Source organism: Pseudochaenichthys georgianus, chromosome 12 (genome assembly GCF_902827115.2).
Source record: "Pseudochaenichthys georgianus chromosome 12, fPseGeo1.2, whole genome shotgun sequence".
Classification (NCBI taxonomy): Eukaryota; Metazoa; Chordata; class Actinopteri; order Perciformes; family Channichthyidae; genus Pseudochaenichthys; species Pseudochaenichthys georgianus.
The window spans coordinates 21,011,557-21,025,578 of NC_047514.1; the positions used below are offsets into that span (position 1 = coordinate 21,011,557).

Genomic DNA, 14,022 nt, shown 5'->3' on the forward strand with positions numbered 1-14,022 from the left:
TCTCGGCCTCCGTTACGGGTTGTTTCGTTTTTTGTTGTTGAAAAGTGTTCCCCTTTCCCCATGTCTGTCCTTGACGCCTGGTGCCCTGTGGTGTCTCCTCCCCCCTCACCTGTGTCCTGTTGGTTTGATTAGTGTGTGTGTGTATTTAGGCTCTGTTGCCCTGTCTGTTTTGAGGCTGGTAGTGTGGGTGAGATCCGTGTGGCAGCTGACTGTGTTCAGGGGAACAGCAATTGAGGCTGTGAATCACGTGCTTATGATTTGAATAAATACCCACACCGGGTTGTTGTATTTTTGGACATTCTGCCTCTGTCTCCTTGCTTGGTCGGGCCGCTCGATTGTCAGCTTCACAATTGGTGTCAGAAGTGGGATTTGACCAAGTGAGGAGGTGAGAGTGATGGAGGTACTGCGGGCGATGATGAGGTCACTCCTGCAGCTTCAGGCAGCCTGTGAGCAGCAGTTCGCACAGGAAGAGGAACGGATACTCCGTCAGATTGGCTGGAGGCTCGACGGGCGCTGGCTCTGCCGCTGAGGCATCAGAGATCCTGGCGGAGAACCGGAGATTGGGGCAAGAGCAGAAAGAGGAGCAGCTCCGGTTACAGAGGGAAGAAGAGAGGAAGGCAGAAGCATGGAGAACGGTTGGAAAGATGGCGGCGCACACGCAGAAGAATAACAAGCCAAGGAAACCTGCAGGAAAGGAGTCGTCGCAGCCTTTGATCATTGCCAAAACTCCGGAGTTCGTCCGGGATGTGATGGGTTCCGACGTGGGGAGTACCAAGGGCGGGACTTTCTGGACAGGATGTCGGAGAAAGTGAATGAGGACATTGAGTGTCTCGATGAAGTGGAGCTGAGCAAACGGGCGGCCGGTGATGGAGCAACGGGGCGCGGGAGGAAGCGAAAAAGACTGAGGCGCAAAAGATGCGGATGGCAAAGATAGCCGAGAAGGTCCGTCAGGAGAGAGAGTGCGTCAGAGAGCAGAACCAGCAGCAGCGCATGGAGAGGAAGAATCAGATCCCGAAGAGAAAGAAAGGGAAGCTTCCTTCTGACTACACAAAACCAAGCTGCACAAGGGGAAGCAGAAACCTTGTAGGGAAGCCAAGATTTCCAAGACACTGTGCTTTCAGGGGAGAGGGGTAAGGAAATGGTGAGATCCTTGTGGCTGCTGACTGTGTTCAGGGGAACAGCAATTGAGGCTGTGAATCATTAATTAATTCCTTGCATTTATTATAGCGCTTTTCCAGTGCTCAAAGAGCTTTACAGATACACACATTACACGACAGGATGTCGGAGAAAGTGAATGAGGACATTGAGTGTCTCGATGAAGTGGAGCTGAGCAAACGGGCGGCCGGTGATGGAGCAACGGGGCGCGGGAGGAAGCGAAAAAGACTGAGGCGCAAAAGATGCGGATGGCAAAGATAGCCGAGAAGGTCCGTCAGGAGAGAGAGTGCGTCAGAGAGCAGAACCAGCAGCAGCGCATGGAGAGGAAGAATCAGATCCCGAAGAGAAAGAAAGGGAAGCTTCCTTCTGACTACACAAAACCAAGCTGCACAAGGGGAAGCAGAAACCTTGTAGGGAAGCCAAGATTTCCAAGACACTGTGCTTTCAGGGGAGAGGGGTAAGGAAATGGTGAGATCCTTGTGGCTGCTGACTGTGTTCAGGGGAACAGCAATTGAGGCTGTGAATCATTAATTAATTCCTTGCATTTATTATAGCGCTTTTCCAGTGCTCAAAGAGCTTTACAGATACACACATTACACATATTTTTTTATACATGCAATGGTCACTGTGGACAATACCCACAGGAGCAAATCCGGGTGAAGTGTCTTGCCCAAGGACACAACGGCCTGACGCAGTGGCGGCAGGAGCGGGTTTCGAACTGGAGTTCCCCAGCACCCCCCTTGATCTGATGCACAGACCACTGCGCCACCCGTCCCATGTGCTTATGATTTTGAATAAATGCCCACACCGGGTTGTATTTTTGGACGTTCTGTCTCCTTGCTTGGTCGGGCCGCTCAATAGTGATGGCAAAATGAAGCTTTGAATGAAGCATCGAACCACTTAGACAATTGTGTCGGAAATAGGTTAATTTCTCGAAGCTTCAGTTACAGCGACCTCTCCTGGCGAAGTGCAAGGCTGCAGTGGGTTTAACGTATCTTTGCCTTGAAAAATATTCGATGCACACACACACTAAGACTGAATATCATGTTCTATTTGCAATTAAAGATTGATAATTGTGGGTATTGGGTTATTGAGACATCGCCGCATTCGGGCCGCCGGCTCTACCCACTATCTATTCCCTAAAATATTGAACTGTTTTTATATTACTGATAATTGTCTTTTTGTTCAGAACTTCTCCACATTTCGAAGTGTTCCCGAGCCAGAACGACCTATCTTTCTTCCTGGCTTGCTCTATAATGATACTACAATTCAAATGCAATACCAACAACTCAACAGCAACAACGCAAACTACGACAACAACCTAAATATTGCGCATTGTTTAGAGCGGTCATAAAGTGTTGAAGCGCTCAAATTTGAAACCGTTTCAACCTGTCACCTGTCAGACTCGAGACGAGGCAGTGCATTGAATCGCGTGAATGGAACCAGTCAAGTGATTCATTCAGGAAATGAGCAGTTGCTGCTTCGGACGTCACATGTCACGTGATTTGAAGCAAGCTTCGAAGCACTGCTTCTATGGAATAGGAAGTCCAGGGTTGAAGCTCCGTTCGAAGCTTCAGTGTCAAACTGCCATCACTACCGCTCAATTGTCAGCTTCACAGTTGTACACCCCCTCTTTTATTAATGAAAATAATTCATCTTCAATTTTAATTTGCCATTAAAGTTTCATTAACAACATTACCTGTGATTGTATGAATGTTTCCAGTCTCCACTCCAGCGTGCTCCTCGGGGAGCCCGGGTCTCGGCGCTCCAGCAGCAGCACCATGCTGGAAGGAGGCAGTTTGGGGAAGTTTGACTTTGAGGTGACCGACTTCTTCATGTTCGGCTCTCCTCTGGGGCTGGTGCTCGCTCTGAGGAAGACGGTGGTGCCCTCTTTAGATGGTGAGGAAGGTTTTGCTTATTTTGATATTGCGCATAGCTTACTGTAATTTTAAATAGTTAAAAGTCCCTTCTGAAAGTTGTTTTGTTTTGCTAGATAGCTTCTGCTGTATTTTCCCTTGTGGGATTCTCGTGCTGTAGAGCCGGTGTCGGGAGAGCCTGTTTTTCCCCCTCTTTTTATTATTTTAACTGTCTAACAGATTTGATTAATTAAGGTTTATTTTTGGTCTATAATAAACCACACCATGACGATCAATTAATCACATCAAAACAATACTGTAGAAAGCAAAACCACTGAAATTATGTTTTTTTTAAGACTCCAAATGTGTGGGCTGAAATGACAAGCTTTTCTTACAATAAATAGTTTGTTTGGCATAAAAAGTCACAGACAAGTCATAATATTTAACCGTTCATACATTAGAGAGTGGTTTACAATCATCATATCTAACAATCAAGAAAAAAGCAAGTGACTTTATTTTAACCAGTATGAATGTCAAACTAAATGTAATTTAAATACAAACTCTACAGCAGCCTGAACGTTTGGGTGCTGCTGAGCAGTGGTTTTATTTCTCACCTGTGTGCAGTGGTGTAGAACTGCACAAAGGTTTGGTTACAAACATGAAACCTTCAACCAGAGATGAATAAAACTGGGTTATTTGGCTTTTGAAATCTTAGTTTCCGGTATCATGTTGCAGTTTTTTAAATCTCTTGACCTCTCTCCCCCCCAGTGTCGGCTCTGCGTCCGGCCTGTCAGCAGGTGTACAACCTGTTTCACCCCGCCGACCCCTCGGCCTCGCGCCTCGAGCCTCTCCTGGACAAACGGTTCCACCTGCTGCCTCCCTTCAGTGTCCCTCGATACCAGCGCTTCCCTCTGGGCGATGGACAGTCGGCTCTATTGGGTGAGTCAAACATACATACTTTTACTATACTAAATGTAGATAGCCTTTTAATCTTCTTCCGTTTTACTTGCTCCCTAGTTGAGACGATGCAGAGTAACCCTCAGCTTCTGATGGAGTCTGTTGGTGCAGTTTCTCACCGCCAGCAGGACTTCACCGTCAATGAGACGTCCATCCCAGTGCCCGTCCTAAACTGGCAGCTCCACACAGACGGTATGTTTCCATTTAGCAAACATTTATGTGGCTCTTTTCATCTTTTTATCCCTCATGTTACTGATTCTAGGGATAAAAAGGGAAAATCTAGATTATAACAATGAGTCTTAATTTTATAGTTGTAACAACGATTTTATAACCCAAAGTACTTCTGTGCAAACACAATGTTCTTGTGAATTTACGAGATTATTATTACTCACTTTAGATTTTGATCTCCATATAAACTTCTTTACAAACTGTCCAACTTTTTGACCGCTGGTGTTTCGTCAAACATCGTTGTAGCGTCATGTTCCCAGATCACAACAATTATTTGCTGACACGCAGCTCTGCTCTTGTAAAAGTTTTGCTTCATTACATTAGGAAGTTGGCTGCTCGTCAGCGATGGACTCGTGTTTAGCTTTATGATAAAGATTAATATGCGGAAATTGTGTTTTTTTGGACTCTGTTCTTGTACAGGGAGATGTTTGTTTGCAAACTGATCCCGCAGTGTTATCATAGCCAACAGAAAGTATGCCAAAGCTACAGAAATAAAATAAATCATAATTACCTTGATTTCACTGGAATTCTTTCTGCAGTAGAGAATATGACTTAAACCCTTTCTTCTGTCGCTGCAGCTGACTCTCTTCAGTCACATATTTTCGTCGACGGCCCCCTCCCCACGTCCCCGGGCGTCCCTCACCTGCGCTGCCCCCGCAGGTCCAGCAGTGCCAGCATCGCCAGCCAGGTGTCGGGCCTAGCCGACTCGTACACCGCCTCCAACATCGCCACCAGTAAGTCGCGCTCTCACCTCCAGTGTGTGACCCAAGTTTTGGCCTACGAGCTGACAGTTTACATGTTCTCGTTTCCTCCTTCCTAACGCCCGCTCAGCCCACAAAACTGAAAGAAAGCCCAGCCTGCTGTCCCAGCTGGTGCTCCCCTACAATAAGTTTGCCTCTCGAAGAGCATCCATGCGGTCTCAAAGGAAAAGCCGTCAGATGCTCCCAAAACCCAACGGTGTGGAGTCTGAGCAGGAGGTTAGCTTTGACTTCAACGATGACGCGTCTGACATCGCAGACATCAGCTCGGCCCCCCCGTCCCCCGGGTTGCTGAAGAACATTGGGAAAGGTACCCTGGGAGCTGTAGTGAAAGGACAAGAAGGAAGGATGCTAGACTCCAACCTTGTTCCCTGTGCACTTTCCCTTCTCCTCTGAAATCTTCCTCTCTGGGATAGTCCTCCTCAGAACTCCTGATTCCAAAAACAAATCCTGCAATCTCCTCTTACGCTCAGGTTTATGAGAACCACCTCCGTGTTTTTCTTTTGCAAGACCACCAGAAATTAACTGACCAGGTTCTCACAAAGTCTGAGCTGTTTTTCCCCTGCAAGTGTGCATTTCCGAACCTTTTCACAACCCTTCACTCGGCATTTTGATGAACTGTTTGGACTTTAGTTTTGGTTCCCTAAAGGAATACTTCACCCACAAAATTGAGATTTGTATATCAATTACTTACCTTGAATTTGTGAGGAAAACATGCCCGCACTTTTCTTGCATGCCTCCATTTTGTTGAAAACTGAGAAAAGTCTTGATGAATTGAAGTAAAAGGGGGGCCACAGCAAAACTATATCAAAATATTTGTTTTAAACCCCCACACAATTTGTGCAGTATAATCCAAGCCTTTTTCATCCAGTCAACTCTCACACACAAAACACATGCACTTTTCCTAAAACCTTGCTATTCAATACACTCCCATATAAAGTAATTGATATACAATGATCAACTTTCCCTTTTAACACTGTTTTAACTTTTTCCAGTTTATGATAACCCTAAAGAACGTACCTCTGAATGAATGTAGGCTGTAAATCTGCGTTGGAAAAAACCCTAACAGAGATGAGAAACTGGAGGCACAGATTACTAACCTCCCTCTGTTATTCTTTCCTGCTCTAGTTGCTTCTCGCTGGTGGGGCAGTAAGAGGATGGACTACGCTCTGTACTGCCCTGACGCTCTGACTGCGTTCCCCACGGTCGCTCTGCCTCATCTCTTCCACGCCTCCTACTGGGAGTCCACAGACGTCGTCTCCTTCTTACTCAGACAGGTTTGTTCCCTCTCTCTGTTAATCAGAATTTATGTCATTTTATCTGTAAATGTAGTTAAAGGTCAACAACAATCAACAACTTTTGCATGGTTTGAAATGAAATTGAATAAAGATATTAATTGTTTCCAGAGTAGGAAACTGGTGTTTGGTGTAAAAGCATCAGCAGGTTGACACTTGCTTTATAGTTGATAAATATTCAATGCGATGACATTTGGTTAAAGTCCTCTTGCTCCCCTATGTGAAGCGTAATCATTTTGATATCCTGAACCTTTTTTCTACTTATTGTTATGGTTTCTTAATAGATTTTAAGTGTCACAGTTCTCCCATCCTTGTCTTCAAACTGAAAATTAAGCTGATGCTAAAATCTAGAGCGGAGTGAAAAGGACAAAACCATAAATCTTCTTAAGTGAAATGAAGCAAAGTGTACTTGATACTACATCAATTTGAAAGATCATGTATTTATTCATTGCAGTGATGACCCAGAATATTCAGATGAAGTTGCTAAGCAAGCAGAAAAAAGTGCCTGCTTAAGCGCCAAAATATTTCAAAAACTTAAACAAAATAAATGGCTTCTTTATGGTTTCTTCTTTATGAAGATCAGGATGACTGTAAATCTAAATATTTACTACAGGTTATGAAACAAGGTTATACTTAAAATGTTCTTTGCTGGCTTTTTATAACAAAAATGTATCATCTCCCCCAGGTGATGAGACATGAGAACTCCAGTATTTTGGAGCTGGATGGTAAAGAAGTGTCTGAATTCACTCCATCCAAGCCTCGGGAGAAGTGGCTCCGCAAGAGGACTCATGTTAAAATCCGGGTAAGAGCTCTCTTCCTCTTTAAGTGCATTTCCTAGAAAAACATTTGACATGTGATTGTAATATTGCATTTTATAACTTATTCTGGTTTAAACACACTTTACCGTTACATTTTTATCAATTATTTGATTTATTAAGAGACAAGCTGCTGCATCAGCTTAATACAATGCAAACAGGACATTCATGTGAATGCTGAATTGCAATATTGACATACGTATAGTAGGACTTTACTTGACTATTAGCATAGTCCAGCCCCATTTAACAAGAGTTAAGGTGAGAAACCTTAATGAACCCTTTTATCACAAAAATATGACATCTTTCGTTACAGTACACACCAAATAAAATGAGTTGGACAGTATTTCTGATTCCTGTTGTGTGCTCTTCTATGTCAGAACGTGACGGCAAACCACCGAGTGAACGACGCCGTGTTCGTGGAGGACGGAGCCCAGATGGTGATAGGACGTTTTATGTACGGCCCCCTGGACATGGTCACCCTCACTGGAGAGAAGGTACTGATGAAAGACAAACACACTCTCAGTGGGGTCGCACACAGTGTTGTAAATGTATGTGTGTTGTTTCCTGCAGATTGACATCCACATCATGACCCAGCCTCCCTCTGGAGAGTGGGTGTACTTCAACACGGAGCTCACCAACAGCAGCGGGCGCGTCTCTTATGTGATCCCTGAGGGCAAGAAGCTGGGTATCGGGGTTTATCCTGTCAAGATGGTCGTAAGGTGTGCTGAGTCATTGGTATTTCAATTGAAAACAACATTCCTTGTACTTCTCCTCCCTTTTAAAATATCTTCCATCTCTCTCTCTCAGGGGAGACCACACAGTTGCAGACAGCTATATTTCTGTGGTACCACGAGGAACAGAGTTTGTTGTTTTCAGTATTGACGGCTCATTCGCTGCCAGCGTGTCTATAATGGGCAGCGATCCAAAAGTCCGAGCTGGAGCTGTGGATGTGGTGAGGTAAGGATCATCATAACCGTTTATTTTATAGTAATATATACACAAAGGTTATCAGGGTGGATTTATTATACATCAACTGTAAAAAGCTGTAGCCCACTCAAACTAAGCTACTTAGTTATGTTTGTTTTTAGTAAATACAGAGGCATATATTACTTAAAGGTGGGGTAGGTAAGTTTCAGAAACCGGCTCGAGATACACTTTTTGTTATATTCCATGGAATGCTCTTAACATCCCGATAGCAATGAATATCTTCAGTGCTTTGACAAAAAATCCATAAAAAAATGTCATCTGTAGAAGCCGTGGTACTGTATCTCGTGCCCTCATTGGTCATGTGCGCGTTCGTGTGTGTTGGAGGAGGGGCTCTATAAGGAAGTGGCAGATTTTCTCCGGTTGTGTATTTTCAAATTCTAGCGATCTCGAGCCGGTTTCTCAAACTTACCTACCCCACCTTTAAATATTGCACTATATGGCAATATATTTGACTATACATATAGTTTAGTTTTTATATCAGTTTCTTGCCAAATATCTGGCAGATGCTATATGAAATAAAAAGAAACTGCCGTTTTACAAAAAATCTTTAAAAAAAAAAGTAAAATAAATGTAATGTATTTAAATTAATTTGTATTCAAATAAATAAAATGTATTGTTATTAATAATTAATTAAGTCCATAATGGAGCATTTGGCTGCTAATGCCAGATATGTCCCTCCGTACTGGCCTTACAGGTGATCCCGAACTCTTTTCCTGAATTAATGCTGTGCTCCTTTAAATGTATTTGTTTTTCGCAGATACTGGCAGGACTTGGGCTACTTGATAGTATATGTAACGGGTCGTCCGGACATGCAGAAGCAGCGCGTGGTTGCCTGGCTCTCTCAGCATAACTTCCCTCACGGCATCGTCTCCTTCTGCGACGGGCTGGTGCACGACCCGCTCCGGCACAAGGCCAACTTCCTAAAATGTCTCATCAGCGAGGTAAGGCAGGTCCCTTTGACTTTATGTGTTCTGTTAAAATCCTTGAATTTTCCAAAAGCTGACCTCCCTCTTTGATTAGGCCAACATGAGGATCTTTGCTGCCTACGGCTCCACCAAGGACATCTCAGTGTACTCGTCTCTTGGCCTGCCTTCTTCACATATCTACATTGTGGGAAGGCCCACCAAGAAGATGCTGCAGCAGTGTCAGGTACGGAGTAAATCCTGATAGCAAAGGCAGAACATCTACGGTTAACAGTGTAGACACAGAAGTAGTTTAACGATTGCCACGAGTATACAAGTAAATTCATCATAATCATTTTAACAGTGTGCTTTGTTGGTCTCACCGACTTTTAAAACTCTAATAATAACAACACTGTTAAAAGAAGAAGAATTCAAATGTGTTGGTTTAATAAAGTACCAGTAAAACTGTGTAAAAGCACTTATAATTCTTTAACTATTTAGTTATTTTAGCTGTCAAGTACATTTGAGTTGAGTAGATGTAGTACTGTAAGTAGCATAAATCAAATACTCCAAGAATGAATGACAAGTGCCTCTCAATTTTACTTGAGTAAATGAAAAAAGTGGCATCATTCGACTGTTTTCAATAAGTTTTACTTTGTATTCCTGGCACAATGGAGGGGATGTTTCTTTCATCATCACAGGGCAGATACACTATTACTTTGTATTTCTGTAATCAATGCGATGTAGTACATTTAGCCTTGGTAGAAGTCTCTGCTCTCCAATTTCTTTTAACTTGTGTGTGTTTAATATCACGCACTGTTTGGATTTTGGTTGTCAATACATGTATCTGATTGACTTTACCTCTCTTCCAGTTCATTCCAGATGGCTACGCTTCCCACCTGTCCCAGCTGGAGTACAACCAGAGGTCCCGCCCGGCCAAGTCGGCCAGCACCCGCATGGTCCTCCGCAAGGGCAGCTTTGGGCTGGGGGCAGCCGGAGGAGACTTCCTTCGCAAGCGCAATCACATCTTCCGCACCATCTCCCAAAAGAAGTCTGCGGGGGCGGGGGCGGCCTCTCCCAACCCCACGGGGCGGACGGAGCGGACCCTCAGCCAGTGTGAGATGGAGCGGGAGCGAGTGACCGGGCCAGCGACCCAGAGGAGTATGAGTATTGCTGCAGGGTGCTGGGGTCGCACCGGGAGCGGCAAGGAGGGCAGTGGAGGGTTACTCAGCCCTAAATAAGGTTCAGATTGGAGCTGTGGTGGTAGAGGACGCTGCCCAAGTCAACATGATCTCTGGATTGGTCCCAGAGAGAAAAGTGGAAGAAGAAAAGGTGGAAGGAGGGTTTGAATCTTAGGAAATGAAGGAATAGGTGGTTATAGCATGACAACACTTGATCATCAGTGATAGAGAAGGATCTGTCCAGGAGGAGAGGACTAATCAGGCCAAATGGGATCCAGCGAACAAAAGACAATTCTGTAGCATGACTCTTTTACAGTAATACTTTTATAGGATACATTATAAACTATAGAACACGGTGACAAGGAAGGATTAAATGAAATATTGTAAGCCTTAAACTAATCTCGTATAACGGGACCCAACCTCCATATATACACACACACACACACACACACACACACACACACACACACAACACACACACACACACACACACACACACACACACACACACACACAACACACACACACACACACACACACACACACACACACACACACACACACGTCCAAGCATTCACACTCATGAGCTCAGGACAAACTGCAGAGCCAGATTCATCTTCAAACAATCGAGCACGGGTTTGAGGCCAAGTTGACTGGCAGCCATGACAAAGAGTTGATGACTTTCACTACCGTTTCTGTCCCAATGTCAGCTGAGCAACAACATGTTTCAATCACTTCCCTCTACCCAGGAATGACTGGCAATCAGCACAGAATACAGTCCGCTCATCCTAATTACATAAAGGAAATAGTTTCTCACTTTTCTCTTCCATGCAGGTACTTTTGGGTTCAATTTGAGTCGTTCACGCGCTTCCGTCTGCATTTGTGTCTCCCGCTGTTGCCTCACTGATTCAAGAAAGTGAGATGATGTCATCTTTATCTGTGACTCAAACTGTGCCGTGTTGGGTCCTTATATTTTAAGCAATTGGGCCTCGAAACAAGTCCTTGAACTTAATGTTCAAGAACATCTGGGAACCGTGCATGTAGCTCATGTGCAGCCTCCTTAGCACCTAGCAAGGCTGCAGAATCATAGTCTTATTTAAATGCTAGTTTCCAATGCTGCAAGGACCACAATCGCAGTGAGGTGGAGAGACAGAAACTATTAAACCATGACTGTCTGCGTGAATATATACTATCATAGAGAAGTGAGAAATAATGTTTTCTTTGGTAGTTTAGGTGAACTGATCCTTTAAACACCTGAGGGCTGGATTTGAAATATACAGTATCAGAGGTGAAAGTACTTTGTATCTCCACACAATACATAATGCTAGTTGCATTCCCCTGTGTGTGTGTGTATGTGTGGGAGACTCGGTAGTATTTTCCCTTTCAGTGTGGCCTCTGGGCCATCCAAGGCCTTAATATCCAACAACACACTTGCTCCACAGATGGAACAGAGAGCAGGCAAACAGGGCATGCAGCATTGAAGCAACAACAGAGACTCTGTACAGTCAACAGCAACAATCCCTTTATATTTTCATCGGCTTGCAATACCTCTGACCCGCCTGTTGGTGGCGTTCTGTTCCCCACATGTGCTGCTGCTGGGAGACACTTGTGTGTTGTTCCCCGGCTTCCTGCTCTTTTGGATGGATGGAGGATGGACGTGGTGTTTCTGCTGAGGAGCCGGATTCATTTCAGGCGTGACTCTCGGAGGCATGGAGGCAGTGTTTCCACGTAGCTTTCACTCACAGAGACCCGACAGTATTTTTACCCAACTGACTGAAGAATAGGGCTGGAAGTGATTCAGCAGGAATGTTGAAAAGACTGCATCGAAATCACCGCTGCCCTCATGAGAGCATCATGTTGCTGCTTCCGTCTACTGAACTGTATATTTTCATACAAAGGGGACGTAGAAGAAGAAGAAGCGTCCTCACATCTCCAGTCCAAAATGCAAACGTTGTGCACAAAATAGTTTCCAGTGCTGATGTCATCCTCGCTCCTCCAAGGAAAAGTTCACACTTTTTCAAAGTCTGATTCAAAACAATAGTTGGGGGCTTTTATCATTGCTCCTGTTCATAGCGGTCATTTAAAGATTTGTATTGCTCTTCCTTTTTAAGGGATGGGGTAAATCCCATTAGAGAAAGCCTTCGATCTATGCCAGGATGTGTTACAAGTATATTGAAGTATGAACAAAGTCCGTATCAAGTGAATATTATATTGACTTTTTAAGTATGACATTTGAGCAAAACAACATTTTGGACAAGTTCCAGGTTTTGTTGAGTGATTTTAAATGATATAATTATCTATGGTAGGTACTCAAAGTGGGCATTCAGGCGTTGGAGTGGTTTCAATCACATTTACTGTAACACATAGATCAAAATCACTTATGATTAATAATTCAAACCATGTTTTGAAAATTCTACATCCCTTTTTTTATTCTTTAAATATTGAGAAGAGTTGTGACTAGCGAAGAGTTCCTCTCGTGGTAAAGTCTTGGGCGTTGGGTCTTTACATTTTGGTATACGCTTTTGTTACGTTTAAATCGAAAATAAAAATCTTTCCTACTTCCATTTGGAAGATATTAACTTGCATTTTTGCTTATGTTAAACCCTCACTAAACATTGTCGTGCATTTTTGCCCAGAAGGGACTGTGTATGTTGTCCTCCATATGGAAGCACATTGAAAAAGGATCCTTCAATCAGCCATTTTGGATTTTCATATGGGAACCCAACTTTTGTTTTCAGACAGACTTGAGAAACTGTGAAGCCCTCCTTTAAACCCATGAAAGTTTTTGATGCGTGGAACAGTTGTACCTCTTGTTCACGTCATTTTACTATGCTGTTGTTTTATGCCCAGCTTCCACTCCACACAAGAGTGTCTGTTTCCACTCTCTGTGTGATCAGCAATGTCTTCAACCCGACACAAAAGCCAAAATCATTCTCTAAATACTGTAGTTAATCAACTGTGTAACCTCATTGTTGTTTTTTTGCACTAGTTAACGGTGGGAATATACTGTAGTTACCATCTCATGTTGCTACATTTGGACAACTCTGTAGTGCATGACACTTTGTTCATTTCAGGGTATACTGTATGTGCAGGTACGCACACGTCTGTATATTTTGTCAGAAAATGAAAATAATGTAAGTATATGTGCCAAACAGTAAACAGTTTGAGAGGATAAGTATTTAGACCAGGGGTTTTCTGACACTGTGGCTCCCCCCAACACACTCCTACTCTCATATCAATATTAACCTTTGTCTTACAGCTATTTGGAAAATAATCATGTTTTGGAGCTAGGTTTCCCATAATGATTTGCGAGATGTAAAAAAGGAAGTATGGGGCCCCATAAAAAACAAACCAACAACAACATATGTTTGTTCACAATTTCGAAGGACATCAAATTATGGCAGAATTTGTGGCAATAAGGTGCCAACTGCTTTAAATTACCTTTATGTCCTCCATCAGCTGCATGCAACAGTGTTGGTGAATTGCCAAATCAGAAACTACAATAATTTGGTTTTAGAGCACTTTAGAGACACCTGCCTCACCTTCCTTCAATAATTGACCTGGGGAGGCGCCCCAGAGTTTGAAAACCCCTGATTTAGACTGTATCCAACATTTTATTTCCGTAAGAAGGGAAAAAGTGTACTGAGAGCATTACTTACTCTACTACTTGACTGGATTATCATGATTTTTGGTGACTACACCTTCTTAATCTAATGTCGTCCATGTCTGAGGATGAAAAAAGTGGCTTTAATGGAAAGCTGAAGATGTATTTTTAGCTTTGAATTGAGAGAAAAAGGTGACCATGCTGCTGTAATCGTGGACAGTAAGGATTTTAGCGAGATGTCACAGATCTTTTTAGTGCTGTTGGTAGCAGTTTTTTGGCTACAG

At 43.5% G+C, this 14,022-nt stretch overlaps 1 protein-coding gene across 2 annotated transcripts in view; it reads left to right on the forward strand.

The window, feature by feature from the left end:
- Positions 1–10,588, forward strand: part of LOC117456659 (membrane-associated phosphatidylinositol transfer protein 2-like) — a 72,204-nt gene extending 61,616 nt beyond the window's left edge. The window contains exons 17-29 of one of the 2 annotated variants that reach the window (XM_034096597.1): positions 2,879–3,054; positions 3,780–3,950; positions 4,029–4,160; positions 4,775–4,930; positions 5,028–5,264; positions 6,083–6,231; positions 6,935–7,051; positions 7,442–7,558; positions 7,635–7,783; positions 7,872–8,021; positions 8,809–8,992; positions 9,072–9,200; positions 9,826–10,588. In XM_034096597.1, coding sequence (XP_033952488.1) covers positions 2,879–3,054; positions 3,780–3,950; positions 4,029–4,160; positions 4,775–4,930; positions 5,028–5,264; positions 6,083–6,231; positions 6,935–7,051; positions 7,442–7,558; positions 7,635–7,783; positions 7,872–8,021; positions 8,809–8,992; positions 9,072–9,200; positions 9,826–10,194 — 2,236 coding nt within the window. In that variant the 3' untranslated portion in view covers positions 10,195–10,588. The remainder of the gene's footprint in view (positions 1–2,878; positions 3,055–3,779; positions 3,951–4,028; positions 4,161–4,774; positions 4,931–5,027; positions 5,265–6,082; positions 6,232–6,934; positions 7,052–7,441; positions 7,559–7,634; positions 7,784–7,871; positions 8,022–8,808; positions 8,993–9,071; positions 9,201–9,825) is intronic. The other variant, XM_034096596.2, reaches the window with a different exon arrangement.
- Positions 10,589–14,022: the final 3,434 nt, after the last annotated feature.